The following is a 22,279-nucleotide window of genomic DNA, read 5'->3' as shown; positions in this document are numbered from 1 at the left end:
AGCATAGACCCATCCAACCCAGCTTGGAAAGTAGATGCAAAACGATGATAATAATAGGATTAAATTTTATATATAATTACATAGAAACTAATATATAATAATGAAAATAAAAATGAATTATTCCAAGATATGGTGAATGTTCATAAATGGGTACCTTGTGTGCTTATATGTGTATATGTAAAGGACACACATTTTGCAAGTTATTTCCCAAACAGAATCAGCATTAAAAATCAGTGATATCAAAATATAGGACTGAGAACAGGTTAGATTTGACTTAATTTTAATAGAAAAGACCCTGGCTGTCCAATTTGGGAGATGAATATCTATTCCACTCTTAATAAATATAGTGAAATAGCAGTCTATTTATTTAAATACTGCTCCTTCAAATTACTTTTTTTTTTTTATAAATTTATAAATTTGTGAGTCTGCCATTATTGCTGTGTTTAAGTAACACACACACATAAAGGCCTCATGAAAGGCCTGTAATATGCAGGAGACCAATGCCTGTCATTGCTACAGATGGAGGAAGCAGGTTAAGGAGGGGGTTGACAGCTTTGAAAGAGCACATATTCTGCATGAAGAATTTAAGCGTGCTACTCAAAAGCGCACTGCTTGCATAGTGAATGGGGAAAGCTTGGTTTGCAATGTTTGTAGTCGTGTATGCTTTTCAAGAGCAGGGCTCATTAGTCACCAACGGATCCACAAATGCAAAATATAAGTTAGTCCTAGAGCACACAATGTTCTTGAGGGTCAGCAATGGTCTTCCTCGGTCAAAAGTGGACGGCCATCATATATATATATATATATATATATATATATATATATATATATATGGGAGAATATACAAATAATAACAACAGACGAGGACAGGTGGTGTAAATAACAAAAGTATATATATATATATATATATATATATATATATATATATATATATTCACATACACACATATATATATATATATATATATATATATATATATTCACATACACACACATATATATATATACTTCAATTTCTCTTCTCATCTTGAACTTTTAACCTCACGGAAAGGTGCTAAATGGGTCTTAGTGTGCTTTTTAAGTTTATCAGTTCTTGAAAATGCTTTGGCACACACTTCACAACTATATGGCTTCTCACCAGTATGTATGAAAGTATGTCTGTGCAGATGATAGTTACGGCTAAAGGTCTTGTTACAAACTTTACACTTGAATGGCTTTTCACCAGTATGGATCATTCGATGGCGGTCTAGGTGGTAATTTCTACTGAACTGCTTACTGCAAATGTCACACTTGAAAGTCTTCAATGATGGAATGTCGCACTTATTTGGTTTAGCTGCATTAGGACCATGACTAACAACTTGATGGGCCTTCAAATATGACAACTCAACATATGCCTTGCCACATATATCACACTTATGATTCGCTACTTTGGCTCCCTTCTTATCTGGCCCTGTTTTCCGTCGTTCTATCTTCAGTTTTGGAATCTGCAGTGGAGTAACATGGGCTGGCTGTGTACAAACGTAGCTGTCTTTTTCTGACATTGTGTTGATGGAGGAAATGGTGAATTTGAATGCTGTTATGAAAAATGTCTCAGTCAGAAAAGATGGAGAATATATCAGCCACTGCTAACATTTCAGATCTGAAAAGAAATAAAAAAAACAAAAAGCAAAGTTAGTTATACAATTTCACAATGCACACAAAATCGTATAAATACACACACACACACACATATGGTAGGCTTTCACAGTTTCTGTCAGCCAAATTCATGCACATTGGTTGCAAGTAGAAAACAAAGGATAATGTATCTAAAACTACCTTATTAGTATGTAAAATTATATATATTATATAGTTTTATATATCTACTGAAAGATGATCCTTGATTGGCTGTTACATTTCAAAATGTTTGTTTCATCAGGCCGATTCATCAGCCTCAAAGTTCTTTCAGCTTGTGTCCCTTAGGCTGATCAGCTGGCCTGGGTGTTGCAAGAGGGTTAAATTATACTTCTATCAGCTTACACAAACACGCATCCTCCATCAGTCAATGAGAGAGCATCTATGCTATCACAATATTAATTGTATTAACCAGATGTCTCACCACATTAGGACACAAAAAAAAACAAACAAAAAAAACACACACCTTATCTTCTTTAAATGAAAAATACATTGGACAATTTGTCCCAGATATACAAAAAGATGAGATAGTCATGGTTGGAATGCCTTTACTCATAGTTTTGCACATTAGAGCTAACCTGTGCTAAAGTACAATAATACATATATTGTACATTCAACAGTATTGTGATGGTATTTTGTCAGGGAACCTCAATGAGATTTCAGCTATTCCTGTTCAATAGCTAAAGCCTTCCTGCTTTTATTATTCATTGTGGAAATGACTAATGACAGGAAAACCCAAAAAGGGAAAAGAAAAAAAGCACACTGTAAAGAGACCACTTTTAATAAGTAGATTTCTCTCCTCCTTTTCCATGTTGGTGTAAATTATGTCAAGAACTAGGTGTGAACTGTGACAGTTGAGATAGTATTTATATTAATGGAAAATTATATAAATAGGTGGCTCCCAAACTAACCTAGAGTGTCACCTTTCAAATGCACAACTGTGTCAGCAACATGAGAGAGAGAGAAAGCAGTCATTTAGTGTCTACTAGAAATAGAACCAAACCTTCCTCAAATCATACCCTGTTATCTTAAAAATGGATGGGCATATTAGATAATGTAATCCTAGAGTTTGTCAGTGCAAGAACATCTTTGGTGTTAAATCTGCTTTATCAGGACTGACATGCAGTTAAACAACAACAACCAAAACATTATGATATGATGAGGGGAGAAAAAAGCTAACTGACTATCTTGAATGACATAACAAGACTAAACTTATCACGTTTTTTAAGGGTTTCATACAGTGACTTCCACCTCCTTTCTAATATAGATTAGGCTTCATCTGTTTGCTCTGGAATCTAATAGTGATTTCTTTTGAAGAGACATAAGGTGGATTTTGCTTGGAAAGAGTACTTAGTCAAATGAATGACCCAAAATATTTGTGCATTTAGATACTGGGAGATATTTCAACTTACAACTTAGAGGAATGAAATATTGCAATATGTTTAGCCAAGTGAGTTCAATTAGCTAAATTGACACATGGATGAGAGCACTAAAATCACTAAGATTGATATTTACCAGTAACAAGTTTAAAGCAGATAGTTCTATGGTTCAACTCCTAGATAGATCAACTTATGGTTCCATGCCACCATCAATAATACAAAAAGTAACAGACCAACCAAAAGATGAACAGTCACTGTGGAGTTGAGATGTTCAGTGAACAAGATGCCTTGTTCACTGTATCACACAGTCATTGCTTTCGATTAAGCTTTAAACTGGAATGAAAATCCTATTGGAATTTCTGTGCACCTGTAAATCTTTTGAAACAACCATTTAAAATTACTAACTAAACACTTTTGATGCCAAACTACACAAGACTGACACTTTGATAAAAAAGAAAATAAATAAAAAACAAAAAAACCCTCTTTAATAACTAATATACACATCTATTCCTTGAGTTGGTGCCACATAAAAAAACACCCAGTACACTCTGTGGAATGGTTAGTGTTACCAAGGGCATCCAGCCATAGAAACCATTCCAGAAAAGACAATGGAGCCTGGTATTGCCCTTGGCCTTACAAGCTTTGGTCAAACCATCCAACCCATGCCAGTATGGAAAATGGACATTAAACAATGATGATGATGATGATGATAATAATATAACCTTCACTAATAATTTCATGCAATAATCTTTTACGCGCCAAATACCAGCCTATTAAAGAAATAAATATAGGAGTTATTCTACAAACTACAACCAAATTCTTAACTATTTACAAATTTATTTGAAACAGAAATATGGTCTCAAAAGAGTTAAGTGAATTGCTGTTTAATTTCACAGCCCACCTTAAACAGTGAATCTGCACTATACAACATGAATGCCTTCAACTACTTATAAGCTAGGATCAGACAGCAAATTGCTGTAATAGGTATTGATTTTCATTTGGAACCTTAGCTGATATAATGTTAACCCTTTAGCATTCACATTATTCAATCAGCAATAATGCTTATTTATTCACATTACTTTGAATTAATCATGTGTTATTTTTTAGCTTTGTGATTTTTATGAGGTAACTGCTAATTTTTAGAATGATATTGTAGGGTTGGTGTGAGAGGCAAGATCTGATCAGTTGGAGCATAAAACAGGTAGAATATTTTGGTTGGATATGGCTGGTTTAAATGCAAAGGTGGAGTGGAGTGGAAGCGCAATGGCCCAGTGGTTAGGGCAGTGGACTCGCGGTCATAGGATTGCGGTTTTGATTCCCCTGGGCGTTGTGAGTGCTTATTGAGCGAAAACACCTAAAGCTCCACGAGGCTCCGGCAGGGGATGGTGGCGAACCCTGCTGTACTCTTTCACCACACCTTTCTCTCACTCTTACTTCCTGTTTCTGTTGTGGCTGTAATTCAAAGGGTCAGCCTTGTCACACTGTGTCACACTGAATATCCCCGAGAACTACGTTAAGGGTACACGTGTCTGTGGAGTGCTCAGCCACTTGCACGTTAATTTCACGAGCAGGCTGTTTAATTGATCGGATCAACTGGAACCCTCGACGTCGTAAGCGACGGAGTGCCAACACACAAATGCAAAAGCATTAAAGGAACTTTGGTTTTGTTCCTTTGTGACAACCTGGTTTATCTTAGATTTTATATGAGTATGATTAAAAAAAAAAAGTTAATGGGTCTTTGCCAGTCCTTTGAAGAGATTGCAGTGAATGGTGTTTCTCTTGAACAGTTGCAAGTTGACAACTGCAAGAAAGGCATGGCAGAGATTGGATTCCAGTGAGGTGACATTCTAGAGAGAGGAAGGACTGATTGAAGCGGATAGTGGGGACCTGGTGGAGACATACAATATGGGTGCAAAGAGGGAGCAAGATGAATGATTCAGAAAGTGACGAAGCAAAAGTAACATAAAACCATATATTTTCTAGAAGCAAAGGTGGCTACTTTAGAAGCAGAAGAAAAGGTTGAGCGAAAAGATAGCATATCTTTGGGCCAGCAGTTCGAGTGAGTTGATGAGTAACTTTGTATGAACTAGATAGGTGAGGACATCAATAAATAGCAACATTGCTTCAGATGTAGGGTTGGTATTCCATTGTGGGTTTCACTTGAGCATTGTGAATGTGTTTGTGTATGAGTGCCTTGCTACTATTAAAGTTGACAGAGTGTCACAAAGTTTACTTAATCATGCTCTCTACCTCTTGAGTACAAATACTGCCAAGTGTTAATTTAGCCTTTCAAGTTAGGGGTCAATAAACAATTACTGGAACAACACATCATGTCAAGAAGCTTTATTTCTTATTCAAGATTTTAAACAAACACAAATCATCTGCTGAACTAAGGGGCCTGTTAGAAATGAGGATTTTGAGCTACTACTACTACTACTACCACCACCACTACTACTACCACCACTACTACTACTACCACCACTACTACCACCACTACTACTACTACCACCACCACTACTACTACCACCACCACCATTACTACTACTATTACTACCACCACCACTACTACTACCACTACCACCAAAACCACTACTACTACTACTACTACTACTACTACTACTAGCATAATCACCATCACAACAACAACAACAGAAATAAAAAAAAATAACAACCATCAACCACACTGTTGGAAAGCATTCAATGAAATGTCATATTTTTGTCTATTTGAAAGTATGCAGAATGTTGGTTGTAATGATACATCTGGAAATTTGAAGTTATTGTAATTCTATAATTGGTACAGAATGCACAGATAAGGTTAAGTATTCCAAGGTAGCTTATGCCCATGACTCCCCTTGTAAGGTGATAATACATCCCAAAATTCCTGCAATCAATAATATTAAGATATAAGAATAATGGCGATATTAAAGAAAACCAACTCTCTTTTGTTTATATAGTAAACTTAAAATAGGATGGATCTGAAAATGAACTTGAACTAATTTTCAAGATAGTTTAGCCATGATGTTTGGTCAAGAGCAATATGTAATCATTGCTGTGTAGTAAAAGCAGAAGAATCATAGGATGATTCCATGAGAATGTCTTGTTAAGGAATTAAGAAATATATACAGTAAACTCCTACATATTTGGCACCATTAAGACCAGAGAGTTGCCAAATAACTGAATATTCCTCACTTTTTAAATTACAATAACACAGAACAAAACTCATTAAAACTCGATATATACATCAGTATTATCATTAATATTCTGAATATAAGTTGAAATGAGAGACATAAGAAGAAATAAAAGTATAATTCAAATAAAGAACAAGTTTTATTAACTCAATAAAAATCAGGTACTGTAAATAGCAGTAAAATAAAATGCTACTGTGAAGCAACGATCTATTTCAGATACAGCAAAAACTCTGTTTTAGCAACAATTAAATAATTAACACAAATTAGCACAAATTCTCTTGCCTCTAATTAACAACACACTATTACTTTTTCCTGGGTGCTGGTTGCTTGAGGCTTCCAGTTAGTTGAATATCGGATGAGAGTTTACTATAGAAATGTTTAGAAATATTTAGACAGTATAAGAATACAGTTGTTCAGAATAAATATAAATTAATGAAAGGCAGAGTTAAAAGGATATTCAACATCATCATTTAACATCTGTTGATGACGATGATGAATATATTGGTTAAGTCTGAACCTAAACATATATTTGTATTTGCTAAATAAAATAATAGAAATAAGTACCCTGTAGAAAGCTTCATTTGTTAGTTAAATTTGATAGCTCAGGAAATAAAATTCAAATGGTCCTTAAAAATGGGTTAAGGAGGAAAGTTTTCCAAATGCATGGCTTTGGGTTCAATCCCACTGTATGGCATCTAGAGCAAGTATATTCTACAGTAGCCCACCAGGCTGATCAAAGCCATGTGAGTGGATTTGATAGATGGAAAGTGTAAGAAGTCAGTAACCAGTCTGGCACCTGTGCCAGTGGCATGTAAAAAGCACCCTTTGAATGTTGGGCCCCATGGTGGTGATAACAAGTGACAGACTGTTGGCAATATGCTGTGCTTGAGAAAACTTGTCAAGTGAAATCATAGTTGTGGCTGATCATGGCACCTGTGCTGGTGGCATATAAAAAGCACCCATTACACTCTTGGAGTGGTTGGCATTAGAAAGGGCACTGAACTGTAGAAACCATGTCAAATCAGACTGGAACCTGGTGTAGCTCTCCAGCTTTCCAGTTTCAGCCAAACTGTCTAACCTAGTGTTTCTCAGCCTTTTTACTTTTGTGTAACCCTTAAAATAAATTAAATGTCTCAAGGAACCCCTGCACAAAAAAAATTATATACCATATCTTTCTCATATTTTTTTCATCGTAGTTCATGTCGTAAATATCATATAGATACATATGTATATATATGAGGAAACCCCCTTCGGTCATGAATGACCATGGGATTTGCACCCAGAAAGTCACCCTCCAAGGCACAAGTCCGGGCAAAGTTGTTTGTGGAAGGCCAGCAGTCGCCCATGCATACCAGTCTCCTTTCTCCACACCACTGATGTTACCCAAGGTAAAGGCAAAGGCTGATACAGCTTGGCACCAGTGATGTCAGAACTCATTTCTACAGCTAAGTTAAATGGAGCAACATGAAATAAAGTGTCTTGCTCAAGAACACAACACACAGCCCGGTCCAGAAATCGAACTCACAACCTCACAATTGTAAGCTCAACGCTCTAACCACTGAGCCATGCGCCTTCACTATATACATATATATATATATATATATATATATAAGGTATTCATAAATTACAAACATTACTAAATATATCCCTAATGGTTGTTATATTTTTGAGAACATAATAGGTTAGATAAGATGATGTCTATATTACAATAACCAATAGTATGTTGTGCATGTATAGTAATATTACAATAATGAAATTAGCATTAGCTTATCTCACTCTCTTGTGGAACACCTAAGAATCTTTTGCAGAACTCTAGGGTTCCAGGGAACCCAGGTTGAGAAATGCTGGTCTAACCCATGCCAGCATGGAAAGCAGATGCTAAATGATGAAGATGATAATGATGATATCTCCCATAAGAAAGTCTTCAGGGAATCAAATGGTAGTACATAATAGTATTATTTGAATTTTCTGTTTAGAAAATTTCTGATAGGAGATGTTTCTCCTACATGTACAATTTTGGAACACCTATTAGCAAATGAAACATGTATAATGGGGAATAAATAGTACAAAAAATTTTTCCAATTTCTTATTTTAAGATATTTTGCAAAAAAAGATTTTCTAGAATTTTCCACTCTTATGCATATAACTCACACAAATATAACATATCTTTTATCTATTACTTGTTTCAGTCATTAGGCTGCGGCCATGCTGGGGCACTGCTTAGAAATTTTAGCTGAAGGAATGAATTGACCCCAGTACTTCTTTTCTAAATCTGGTATTTATTCTATTGGTCTCTTTTGTTGAACTGCTAGGTTACAGTGACATAAACACACGAACACTGGATGTCAAGAAGTGGGACAAACACAAGCACAAAAATGCACACACATTGATATATACTTATATATACACACACAAACACATACATTTTATACATATATATTATATATATATATATATATATATATATATATATATATATATATATATATACACACACGATGGTTCTTCTTTCAGTTTCCGTCTAACAAATCCATTCACAAGGCTTTGGTCAGCCCAACGCTATAGTAGAAGATACTCGTCCAAGGTGTCATAAAGTGAACCTGGAACCACGTGGTTGGGAAGCAAGCTTCTTACCACACATCTAGATACAGATTTTGAATATTGGAATAAGCAGATGTGCTTCAAGAGGACACAGCTTGGATTCAACCCTACCTACATTATATATGTGTGTGAGAGTGAGACAGCAAGGAGGCAGAGACTGGACAGTGTGGGTAGGTGGGTGAATGTAAGACATTTTTCTGTCCTTCAATACTACTTTCCCCAGTTGAGAAGTCTTGTCCTGCAGTAACTATGCTGAAATAAACAGCAGAACTTGGTGTAGTCTTCTGACTTGCCTGTTCCTGTCAAGCCATTCATCTGATGCCAGCATGGAAAGTGGTCATTACATGATGATGTGAGGATGATATGGTGCCTTGTTGTAGTCAACAGCAGAAGTGTTAAGACTGGTCTCTCTAGTGGTGTAAAGTACTTGTGGTGGTGCTATGTAAAAGTGCTCGTGCGGTACCATGTAAAAGGGCCTGTGCGATGCCACATAAAAGTGCCTGTATGGTACCACATCAAAGCACCAGCACACTCTGTAAAGTGGTTGGCATTAGGAAGGTCATTCAGCCATAGAAACCATGCCAAATCAGACTGGAGTCTGGTGCAGCTCTCCAGCTCTGGTTAAATAGTCCAACCCATGCTAGCATGAGGAATGGATGTTAAATGATGATGATAATGACGATGATATGCATGATAGTGTCTCCTTGCCTTGATACTGTATGATAGTTGTAAACAAGTGTCACTGTCATGCAAGCAGTGTCTTTCATTTCCAGTCTTCTGTGAAAACATTTCTGGTCATGAGGAAACATTACCTATCTCAGAAGCAAGTGAGAGCCAGTGACAGGAAAAGCATCCAACTGTAGAAAATCCACGTCAACAACAGTTGGTAAATTTGACAAATGGGAAGCAAGTTCATCATCATCCCCATCATTTAACAGTCATTGTCCATGCTGGCATGGGTTGGATGGAGTGACCAGGGCTGGCAAGCTAGTGGTGCTGGTGGAAAGGGGGGGGGAGGGGAAGTACCAGACTCCAGTCTGATTTGGCATGGTTTCTATGGCTGGATGCCCTTCTTAATGCCAACCACTTTACAGACTGTGCCAGGTGCTCTTAGGTGATACCTCACAAATGCTTTAACATGACACCGCACAGGTGTTTTACACCATCAGAAAGATTAGTCTTAACACTTCTGCTGAGGAGTACGGGTCTTCTTGAGTATGGCCAGGTGCCAGGTATCTCAGTCCTTTGTCACGTTTGTAGGTGTAAAGCAAGAGGAAAATATAAAAAAACTGAGGTGTTGTCCCAGCATGGGTACTGTCCAGTGACTGAAATCATCCTCATCATTTTAACATCAACTCTTGCATGCTAGCTTGGGACAGATCGAATTTGCTGAGGCAAATTTTTTACGACTGGATACCCTTTCTGGCACCAACCCTCTCTTGTTTCTAAGTACGGCAATATTTCTCTATGAAGGCTGAAAGCTGGCAGAATTGTTATTACCATGCTGGACAAAATGCTTCACAGCATTTTTCCTGGTTTTATGTTCTGACTTGTTATGGTTGTCTCTACAGATATTCTGTAAGAATTACAGCCAGTACTAACTTTTGTTACGTTCCATATCCAAGACATCAGATGTAAACAAACAATGAGATCGAAGATCAAAAGAGGGTGATAGGTATATATGCCATATTTCAGGAATTTTTGCTTCTTCATCAGCAATGTGTTCATGCATGATTAAGGAGTTAGATGGGTGCTGATGAAGGGGCAAAAAAAACTCCTAAAATATGGCATATATGCCCATTACCCTTTTGTCAGGAAGAGCATCTTGGCGTTAGGAAGGGCATCTTGGCGTTAGGAAGGGCATTCAGCTGTAGAAACTCTGCCAAATCAGATTGAAGCCTGGCGTAGCCATCTGGTTCACCAATCCTCAGTCAAATCGTCCAACCTATGCCATCATGGAAAGCGGACGTTAAACGATGATGATGATGATGATCTCATTGTTTGTTTAGATCTGATGTCTTGGATTCGAAATATAATAAAAAACAGTGCTGGCTGTTATTTCTATAGAATATCTGCAGATACAACCTTAACAAGTGAGATGTAAAGCACACTAACACAGTAGAACACAGTATTGACTTATAAAAATGTTTAATATACTTTACAGTATATTATGGCTGCATAATGAAATACTGTGTCCCTACAAGTCATTAATATTTACATTCAAAGTTCAAATGCCACCAGGATTGACTTTGCCTTTCATCCTTTAAGGGTTAAAATAAGTACCAGTTGAGTACTGGAGGGTTGATGTAATCGACTTAACCCACCCCACTGAACTTATTGGCCTTGTGCCAAAATGTGAAACCAATATTTCTCCATGATTGAGTATCTCTTCAATGAGGATTGGAAGTGAACGAAACTACATCTATGAAGCTGACATTTGTTTACAATTATCACACAATATCAAGATGAGGAGGTATATGCTCACACACATCTCTACACACATACATACTTATATACACACACACATGATGGATGTCTTTCAGTTTCTGTCTACTGAGTCCACTTTCAAGGTTTTGGTCACCATGGGGGATATATTAGAAGGCACTTGTCTTAGGTGTCATGCCTTGTGATTGAACCCCAAAACACAAAGTTTAGAAGTAAACTTCTTAACCACATTGCAATATCTGTGCGTGAAACCAGTAAAAGAATATGCATATATACGTACATGTATGTACATACCTACATCTACATGTATATATAGATGCATATCTGGGTACAGGACGTTACAAAAAAACATGGAGAAAATAAGAAACAGAACATAAATAGAGCACAGAAAACACAGGCCACATAGAGAACATTTCCTTCATCAGCTGCCACCATTCTAAAACTAAGTGTTTTGAAGAATTAGGGCAGCACGCATTGTTAGAATGGCTCTTCCCGCAGAAACAAATTAAATTTGTAACACGGAGCTGCTGATAATCCTGCATGTAACCAGTTTCTGTAACAAGACAACAATAAAATGATAAGTCAGTAGCTTTGATTAGAAGGGAAGACCTGAAGATAACTGTAATACCACAAGAACAGGCTCTGACAACCAGATACCATCACCGCCATCATTTAATGTTCGTTTTCCACGCTGTTATGGGTTGGCTAGCAAATACTGGGCCTGATAGCAAACAGAGCAGCCATTTCAAAGCGTTGCTCATCAGGTTAGGGCCCCAGTTGCCCCTGGTGGTCAGAATTTGCTAGAGAACAACTTCTAACAATTTCAACAGCAAACAGTGATATTATAAAGGGAAGGTACAATAGGAAGCAGTGCATCATCAAGGCATCAAGTTATCCTTAGACAGAGGAGACTCGATCTGAATGCTTGCAACCGAATAGATTTTGTCAAAGGAACCCAAGGGTCAGATGGTTGTACTAAGCCAAGAAAACACATTATGTCACCATCCCATAAAAAGTGGAGCCATATGGTCTTATCGTGGCACCTATATTAAAATGCAACCACAATGATATTTTTATTTTTTACAACGGCATAGAGACACAAATTGCTAATGGTGGGGATAAAACCGATTGAATAAACTGTGAAAGGATGAAAAGTGAAGTTTACACCACAGGGGGAAGGACGTAACTAAATGTTATTAATAGTATAATCTTACATAGAGAAATGATCTTAGATTTCAAGGTGGCAGAGGGGAGATAATAGCATTAACTAGAAGCATTACGAGAGTGATGTGGTTTCATCAACACCAGTTTGAAACCGGGTCTTACTACCAAAATGCTAGAGCCACATTAAGAAGGGACGTACATCGTAGATTTTTAGTCCACGGAAGGCTGTGATACATATGCATTTTTCAAATTAACGATGTGTAATCAAACGGCTCTTTATGATTATTCGAAACTCGTTCGCGGTGACACAATGATAGTTAAAATACATTTTAAAGCATTTAAAATATATATGTAAATAACCCAATTTAATTAAATACAAGAGACCGAGTGCGAGAGAAGAGATGACAGAATGTAGCAGACTCAATAACCAGGCACAATTTTTCTTTAGTTTAAATATTACAATAATTTCATACATGCATTTCAATATTTTTGCACCATAAGACTCGACGCAGCACACGGTTTTAGATTATATTTATGCTTATAATAATTTCTTTTATTAAAAATAACAATGATTAATCATTATTTCTTTATTTTAATAACAATAAGGTTGGTTAAGGATGTTCTTTCTTTCATCAGAAGGAAATGATTTAGCATGATTGCAGAACTCTCTTATCTAAATAGATTATTGTAGTAACATATACATACAAATAATTTTTTAAGAAACATGCATTTTAAAAATAACGTCTTAAGTATTATATATATATTATCTAAAGAACTAAAACGAACAGAAAATGTATCAAAACAAGAACAACGCTGCAATAAAAAAATAATTCGGCAACTAAATAAATAACCACAAAGGGAAGGGGAAAGACATTTAGACAGAAAGCAAAAAAAAATCTACGACTGAAAAAGGAAGGAAGAAAATATACATTACAGATGAAGGGGAAACAACGATGTTAAAGGGGAACTAATAGTAACAAAGCAATAAGGAATACGTTACCAGGTTTATATAGTAGCATTATATCTAATGTGATAAAACGACGCCATTTATTGCAGTGAAGAAAGTGTAAAGCGATGGAGGCGGTGTCGAATTTTATGTTTACCCTGATGTAATTATTCCTTTAAACTGTGTCATTTAATCATTATTATCGTAAAAAGAACGATGAAGTGCTAAAAAAAATTAACCTGAAGTGCCACATTAAAATTCTAGAACTTTTAGTTTCGCAATTGATATTCTTGCTAACTACTTTATCTTTTTTTTTTTAATTTTCTTTTCTTTTTTTTTTTACAATACGAGTTACATTTCGATATTAATTTTAATTAATTATAACATCGTCACACTTTCTAAGAGAACTTTGTAACTAGTTAAAGAAAACCACTTAAAAAAGAAAAAGAAATTTTAAAAGTAGTTTGCTGCTTGCAAAATTTATAGCTTTTAACTGGATACGCATTACATTTAATTTCATCTCTATATATTTGGAGTTCAATTTCATGCAATCGACTTTGCCTTACATTCCTCTGGAATCAATAAACTTAGAAACGTGCTTGTACTCCATCATTTACTTGGCCTATATTCCAGCCTGCAAACTTCGACGGAAGAAACTATTTCTGCAAACATGTTATATAGCGCGCGCAAACACACATACACCACAGAGGCGGGTTTCTACACAGTTTCCGTCTACCAAATTCAGTCAAAAGGCATTAGTTGGCTCGGAGCTATAGAAGAAGAAACTTACACAAGGTACCGCGCAATGAGACTGAGCTCTAAACTAGGTGTTCGCAAAGGGAACTTCCTAACCACATGCTTGTCTGTCTATCTATCTATCTATCTTTCTATCTATCTTTCTTTCTATCTATCTTTCTTTCTATCTATCTATCTATCTATCTATCTATCTATCTATCTATCTATCTATCTATCTATCTGCCTGCCTGTTTGTCTGTCTGTCACACGCACACACATTCGTGTGTGCGTGTATATATATATATATATATATATATATATATATATATATATATACGTATATATATATATACGTATATATAAATGTATGCATGCATGTATATATGTGTAATGTATGTATGTATGTATGTTTGTATGTGTGTGTGTACGTGTGTGTGTGTCTGTGTGTTTAAGTATATGTACAAGGTTTTCAGGCTAAATATGACAGTTTCCACGAAAAGGAAAGGAAACACGACATCCCATCCAAAAGTATTTAAAAAAAATAACTGAATTATGGCTGGAGATAACAGTTTACTCAAGGTAGCCGCCCCCAGCTTCCACCGTTGTCACAAGACAGTTCCGTAAGCTGGCGCATTCGTTCCTCAGTGTCCCCGAGAAGGTCTTCGGCTACCTTCTTGATCTGGACTACCAACTCGGTCTTGGTGTTGCTGGCAAAGCGGTTGGTATCTTTCTTTACTGTGCCCCGCACATAATAATCTATGAGATTACAATCGGGGGGAAATTAGAATGCCAGAAATTTGGAACTGGTGAACTTGTAGAAATTCTCCAACAACCACTTCTGACTCTCTCCGGAGGCATGGCAAAGAGCTGAATCATTGCCTTCCAGCAGGAACCCTCTCCAGCCAAGGATTAACCAGCCAAGGATTAACCAGCAATTTCACTGGAGATACATCCAAAGACCATTACAGTTTGGGGAAACTTGGTTTTCATGATGTCCATGTTACGTCATAAAGCCTTTACAGTGTTTACAGAGCACTGAACGACAGTTACGATGTCGTCATTTTGATACCGAGTGCGAATTATCATGACTCTATTCCAATATTCTGCTCCAATATTCAGATGGCTTCCAGTCCTCTATGTAAGCTAACTTTTCCTCAACTATAACTTTAATGCTTATACTCTCCAACGCCTGTGATTGTACACCAGTACATCAAGTTGTTCCTGTAAAAAGGGAGACATAAAAAAAAAATCGTCAAATTTAGCCCGAACACTTTGAATGGGCGTATACATACATACATACATACATAATACATACATACATACATGCATGCATGCATGCATGCATGCATGCATGCATGCATGCATACATACATACGTACGTACGTACGTACATACATACATACATAGATACATACATACGTACGTATCAGTAAGCGTCGATGTTTGTTTGCTTTTCTTAAAAAGACATCACAATTTCTGAACGTGTCTTTATCAAATTTCACAGTGAGATCCATGTACACCCCATAATAATTCACGCGAGGGAGAGAAAAAAAGTTCCAAATAAACGAACCAACTAATATTTGTGATGCTAAACATTATACCAACAGAAACAGTGTGGAGGTCACCATAAGAAAATACCATTTATCAATTCAGTCAACAAACCCCCCCTATATGGCAACAGTTCTTGACCACCTGTTGAGTTTAGAATTCATTGAAGATAGTCATGCCTTAAATGAAATCAAACAAACGAATGTACTACCCATCCTTAACATCTGCTGAATGAATAGCAAAATAAATCCAACGCCACCACACACACCTTCATCCCCGTATGACTACTATTCCTTCCTCTTTTCCCATTACCTTCCACTCCTCCTCTCCAAATACACACAGAAATACGTGGCTGTGTGGTAAGTAGCTTGCTTAAGAACCACATGGTTCTGGGTTCAGTCCCACTGCGTGGCACCTTGCGCAATTGTCTTCTTCTATAAGGCTTTCCTATAAGGTGTTATCCACCCCTGATTGGAACTCTCCCGTATGACATGTATGCATGCTCAGTGACTTGCTTTAACAGTTGCAATCAGCGGAATGCACATTGCCAGTGACATTTGACATAATTACCCACACTCTGTGGTCAGGATTCTTTTTTTGGTTTGATGTCGGTATTGAAGGGATTACCAGACACCGGACAATACAGTGAGAGCAGCTTTCACTCACATCGTGGTATTCGATGCTGTGTACGTGTCTGTCGTGGTAAAATATGCCACTCCTTAACTGTTGCTTTGATTTCATCCGTAGCACGAGGTAATTATGTCATTATCTGTGAAATTCGGCAACTTACAAAGATCTTTAGATCAGGCAATACTTCACCGAGAGGAGATATAAGCTTCTGCTTATTCCTGTCTGAAGTATCGTCCGATACTTCAGACTTATCGTCCGATGAATTTACTTTGTTGACATTCTTCATCGACAGAATTTTTATTCCTTTCAACCTTTCAGTCAAGTCCGCCTTTCTTCCAGTAACATACTGTCCATATAATCTTAAATATTTCTTTAACTCAGGCACAGTAAGTACTTCGATAGCTGAATCATCAAGTTGCTTTATATCCATGATAAGACGTAAAACAATAACAATGGCGTGGGTAGCCTCCGGAAGTTTAATTATCTACATGGAGCGCCGCCTAGCCAAGGGAGATAACCTACTTATAGGAAAGCCCTATAGCCTCGGGCCGACGAAAGCCTTGTGAGTGGATTTGGTAGACGAAAACTGAAAGAAGCCTGTCGTATATATGTATATATGTATATAAATGTATGTGTTTGTGTGTCTGTGTTTGTCCCCCCAACATCGCTTGACAACCGATGCTGGTGTGTTTACGTCCCCGTAACTTAGTGGTTCGACAAAAGAGACCGATATAATAAGTACTAGGCTTACAAAGAATAAGTCCTGGGATCGATTTGCTCAACTAAAGGCGGCGCTCCAGCATGGCCACAGTCAAATGACTGAAACAAGTAAAAGAGAAAAGAGAGAATATCCCACTTGACCCCCAGACTGGTAAAAAGAGACAAACATCCCTCTGTGGTTCATTCACTTATGTTATATCACCTGAAGAAATGAATCAATAATGATGATCAACCGGATGCCCAAAGATACAATAGATTACACTGCAATGATCCCAGGAATAGGGACTGGGATCTTAAAAAGTCATGTGATTTGCGGAAACGTGCGTAGCGATGCATTTAAATGTTTATAAATTCCATCTAAGGATTATTGTTATTATTATTATATTTATCCTACATTATATCGGTATAACTTGATGCAACCCCGAAAAACCAGGCTCACTAGTCAGCATCATTAGACAGTGACCGGCATAATGGAATAGGAGTTTTATTTGCATATTCAAAACGTTACCATAAACAAATTAAAAAGATATGTGTGTGTGTGTGTGTGCAATCGACTGGCTGCGATTGACTGTCGTCTCGTCCATGAATTATTGTAATCTCAGTTGCATATACACCATGGTGGGTTAAAGCTCTGACCTTATAAGTCTAAGGGCTCATGTCAGACCTAATCGAATGGTAGATTTTGAGCAAATAGTAAAAATAGTGGAGAGACGAGAAATTAGTGTGTTAGCTGGGCAAAGTAAGGAGAGAAAGAAACACCTTAACAAAAATAGGTAAGAGTTGTATGGTAGGAACGGAAAGTGTCAGAGTAAAAAAAGAGAGAGAGAGGGGGGGGGGGGAGAAGAAGCGAAGCAACAGAATAGAGAGGAGAAGAGAGAAAGGGAGAGAGATGGAGGGAGGGAGAGAGAGAGAGAGAGATAGTGAACAAGAGAGTATAGTATGATATGTTAGAAAATCAGACTGTGTGCCTCACTATCAAAAATAAAAAAAATTAGACCCAAAAGATGAGAACGTATGAAGACGAAGGAATAAATAATACCCCTCATCAGCTCTCTAACTTGGGACGTTCGCATTTTCGACACCTTCGTAGATTACCAATAACCATGTCGTGCCAACAACGGCCAGATAACTTTGTTGGGGAATGATACGGTGTAGAAGAGAAAAATCCTATAAAGCTAAAGTATATATGTATATTTAAGTCAGAGAAAACACAAAGAACACATAAAATGTTTGCTTAAACTTTAGCGACTAAGATGGAATTTATACGTGTGCATTTGTGTGTGTGTGTACGTGTGTGTGCGCGCGTGTGTGTGGATAATATATAATTTATGCTTAGCGGTATTTCGTCTGTCTTTATGTTCTGAGTTCAAATTCCACCGAGGTCGACTTTGCTTTTTATCCTTTCGGGGTCGATAAATTGAGTACAAATTATTCTTTTCTATTCTAGGCACAAAGCCCGAAACTCTTGGAGAGGGGGCCAGTCGTTAGATTGAACCCAGTATGCAACTGGTACTTAATTTATCGACTCCGAAAGGATGAAAGGCAAAGTCGACCTCGACGGAATGTGAACTCAGAACATAAAGATAGACGAAATACCGCTAAGCATAAATTATATATTATCCACACACACACACACGCGCGCACACACATACACACACACACACGTATAAAATCCATCTTAGTCGCTAAAGTTTAAGCAAACATTTTATGTGTTCTTTGTGTTTTCTCTGACTTAAATATACATATATACTTTAGCTTTATAGGATTTTTCTCTTCTACACCGTATCATTCCCCAACAAAGTTATCTGGCCGTTGTTGGCACGGTAATCTACGAAATGCCGCTAAACATTTCGCCCGGCATGCTAATGTTTCTTATTTCTTTACTGCCCACAAGGGGCTACACACAGAGGGGACAAACAAGGACAGACAAACGGATTAAGTCGATTATATCGATCCCCAGTGCGTAACTGGTACTTACTTAATCGACCCCGAAAGGATGAAAGGCAAAGTCGACCTCGGCGGAATTTGAACTCAGAGCGTAGCGGCAGTCGAAATACCACTAAGCATTTCGCCCGGCGTGCTAACGTTTCTGCCAACGTTTCTGCCACCTCACCGCATTACACAGAATAAATTATTAACACTATGCAAATATGATGAGTACAAAGAATAAAACAGATAGAAGTGACTTTGAAACGGACGAATGCTAGAAGCTAAGACAAGGGATAAACAAAACAAAAAACTAACAAACAAAACAAAGCAAAACAAAAACCAAAGATACCTTTCAGAACTAGAGAAATATTTTACCCCTATTAATAAAATGACAAAATGACTGCATTGATAAAATTATGCTTTCTCACCATAGAGTTGGATAAGTTTCTTATTAAACATAGCAAGTTGTACATCCCCTTTCGATTTTCATAGACACTCCTCCTCTTCCATACCGACCCCCTGTCATATGAAAAACACCAGTATGTAGACTTTGACCTGTAGTTCTTTCGTTTAATTTAGGTTGATAGATACTTTCGGCTGCGAGAAAATTAAAACAACAAAAAACAAAATTAACAAAAAAAAAAAAAGCTTATAGCGTAAAAGTTCATAGATCTAGGGGAGGCTACTATTAATGTGCCAGAAAAAAAATTAACGAAAAAAAAAGAGCACAAAAACAAAACAACTTTTTTATTGTTTTACTTAAGGGTTTTGTCGAGAGGTTTTAGAAAAAATATTTTTATGATTCCAGGCCCTCACCTAAATGATTACCCAACAAGTTCCTATACACACTTCGATAGACTTGTAAGATTTTAATCATGGCCCGGTCTGTTGAAAGCCACTGACTTTAAAAGAGGTTTGGAGTTATCCGCCTTGCTTGTTGTTTTTCAGGCTTTAAACTTCCCTAAGAGGGAGACTTTATCAATTAATTACTCGGATAATTTCAGAAGGTCGAAGTATTTCAACTCACTATATTACATATGAGAGATCCTAACGTAATTAAATTTGATATCTAAAATTCTTTCGTACTGAATTTTTTGCTTGTCATATTTTCAGTAGCTTGCTTTGGTTTTATTTTACACACACGCATATGCATATATATACATATACATACATATACACGTGTGTGTTTGTGTGCATATATATATGTATGTATATTATGTATGTGTGTGTGTACGTGTGTGAGTGTGTGTATGTGTGTGTGTATGTGTGTGCGTGCGTGCGTGTGTGTGTGCGTGCGTGCGTGCGTGCGTGCGTGTGTGTGTGTGTGTGTGTGTGTAGGCATAGACGTAATTGTTGGTAAGAAGTTTTGTCCCAACCACATGGTTCAGGGTTCAGTTCCACTGCGTGGCACCATTGACAAGTGTCTTCTGCTATAGCCTCGGGTAGATCAAAAACCTTGTGAGTGGATTTGGCAGACAAAAACTGAAAGAAACCCCGAAAATTTTAGGAAAATAAAAATAAGGAATAAGTGGAAATTTTACCGGGGAGTGTGTTAAATTATAAGGCACAAAAAGAAAATGACTCTCCCCAGACACAACAGAATATGCTTCAACACACAAACTCACATAAAGAATCTTGCAAACCAAATCCAAAAACGATATATATATATATATATATATATATATATATATATATATATATATATATATATATATATATATATATATATATATATACTTACAAAAAGTACTGGTGTCAACTCGTTCGACTAAAAATTCTTCAAAGCATGGCTGCAGTCTAATGATTAAAACAAGTAAAAGATAAAGATAATGTTTGTGTGTGTGTGTGTGTGTAGTATGCACATACATACACATATAGTGTCTCATCCCAGTTAAGAAAGGCAAATTTTACCACAGCGTAGCTCGAACTCAAAACGTAAAGACCTATAATTAAATGACACGAGCTCTTTTCTTAGACACTCTAGCAATTCTGCCAATTCACTCAATTTCTAAGAATTTGCAATCAAAGCTCCATCAAATCATATCGCACCACTTTAAAAATGAAGGAAATGTTGGATAACATAGTCCCAGGATAAACTATGCATGAACAAGCCTGGATAGTCACAGACGAAACAGCTTTAATCAATCGATCAAACCCTAGTCTAAACAGCAATAACAGCAACTCATTTCAAGTTGCAGAAGCATAATGAAATTGACAAGTGGTTTGTTAGCTCACTGTGCTATGTTCATCTGTGAGTATACAAATACTTTAAACTAAGAATGTTTCTGCCGGGCCAATTTGCTCAAGATTAACAACATGAAGATGGAAGCGGATCTTTAATACTCTGACCTTCTCATAAGGTCCAAAGTTTCTTTGTATAAAATGTTAAGCTCTTCGCTAGAAATATGTTCTTCTCTCGTTCTTTGATGGGAGGCATTTTCTTCTAGCGGTATCATTAGAAGATTTAAGAATCAATATGGGAACTGATATCGATTGACTTAGCAAAAATAATAGCCAAAATACGTTTGAATTACTCTCAATTGTCTTAGAAAAAGGACACATATTGGATAATGTAGTCTGGTGTACGTTATGGCTGCAAAACTAAAACACGAGATGATTATGAGTGGTATGCTTTTTCGCAAAGTTTTGTTCGACCAAGGCCATCTTGGGACAAAACAACGACAACAACAACGATGACGACGACGACGATGACAAGACAACAACAACCTTCGCTGATTTAAACGCCTGCCGACGGTGTCCAATTCGTGTTTTCATGCAATTTTAGTCTTTATATTTATTTTCGAGCATCCTTTCAACAAACTCATTCATATTAATATTTTCCATTTCTTTGGTGCCAAAGATATAAATATATAAATTGTGAAGCAAAAGAATATATTAATAAATATAGCATAACACCTTTCAAAATCTGCAATGACTCATTCAAAAAATCAGATTTAGTTTTTCCGGTTTCTTTACTATTTAGTAAATGAGAGAGAAATAGATCTCTGACTGAAAAAACAAAAAAACAAAAAAAACAAACAAACAAAAAAACAGAAAATAAAAGAAAAACGGTGAATCAAAATGTCATCTACAGTTCGTAGGGAAAGTTTTATGGGGTAAAACCATGGACAAAGTTTATCGTTGATAAACTTCATCAACTTATGTGTCGAAACAATTGTAGAGATTTCAAATAAAGAATGTCGGCCATTCTATCTATCTATCTATCTATCTATCTATCTATCTATCTATCTATCTATCTATCTATCTATCTATCTATCTAGTAATGCTGATAAACACTATTAGATTTGACACATACATACATA

At 36.7% G+C, this 22,279-nt stretch overlaps 1 protein-coding gene across 2 annotated transcripts; it reads right to left on the bottom strand.

Moving 5' to 3' along the window:
• Window positions 1-51: 51 nt before the first annotated feature.
• On the bottom strand, window positions 52-19,493 carry LOC106869310 (uncharacterized). 2 transcript variants are annotated; one of them, XM_089362231.1, is made up of 2 exons: window positions 19,385-19,493; window positions 52-1,639 (listed from the first exon to the last, which is right to left on the bottom strand). In XM_089362231.1, exon 2 carries the CDS (start codon window positions 1,539-1,541, stop codon window positions 1,023-1,025), a length of 519 nt encoding a protein of 172 aa, XP_089218357.1. In that variant the 5' UTR covers window positions 1,542-1,639; window positions 19,385-19,493; the 3' UTR covers window positions 52-1,022. The 2 variants fall into 2 exon arrangements, with proteins under 2 accessions (XP_089218357.1, XP_014770482.1); XM_014914996.3 differs by lacking the exon at window positions 19,385-19,493 and adding an exon at window positions 13,449-13,661.
• Window positions 19,494-22,279: the final 2,786 nt, after the last annotated feature.

Source organism: Octopus bimaculoides, chromosome 1 (assembly GCF_046866305.1).
Source record: "Octopus bimaculoides isolate indiv1 chromosome 1, ASM4686630v1, whole genome shotgun sequence".
In the NCBI taxonomy this organism is placed as follows: Eukaryota; Metazoa; Mollusca; class Cephalopoda; order Octopoda; family Octopodidae; genus Octopus; species Octopus bimaculoides.
Note: the sequence above shows the minus strand (reverse complement) of the source record. Positions and strands in the feature narration are given on the sequence as shown.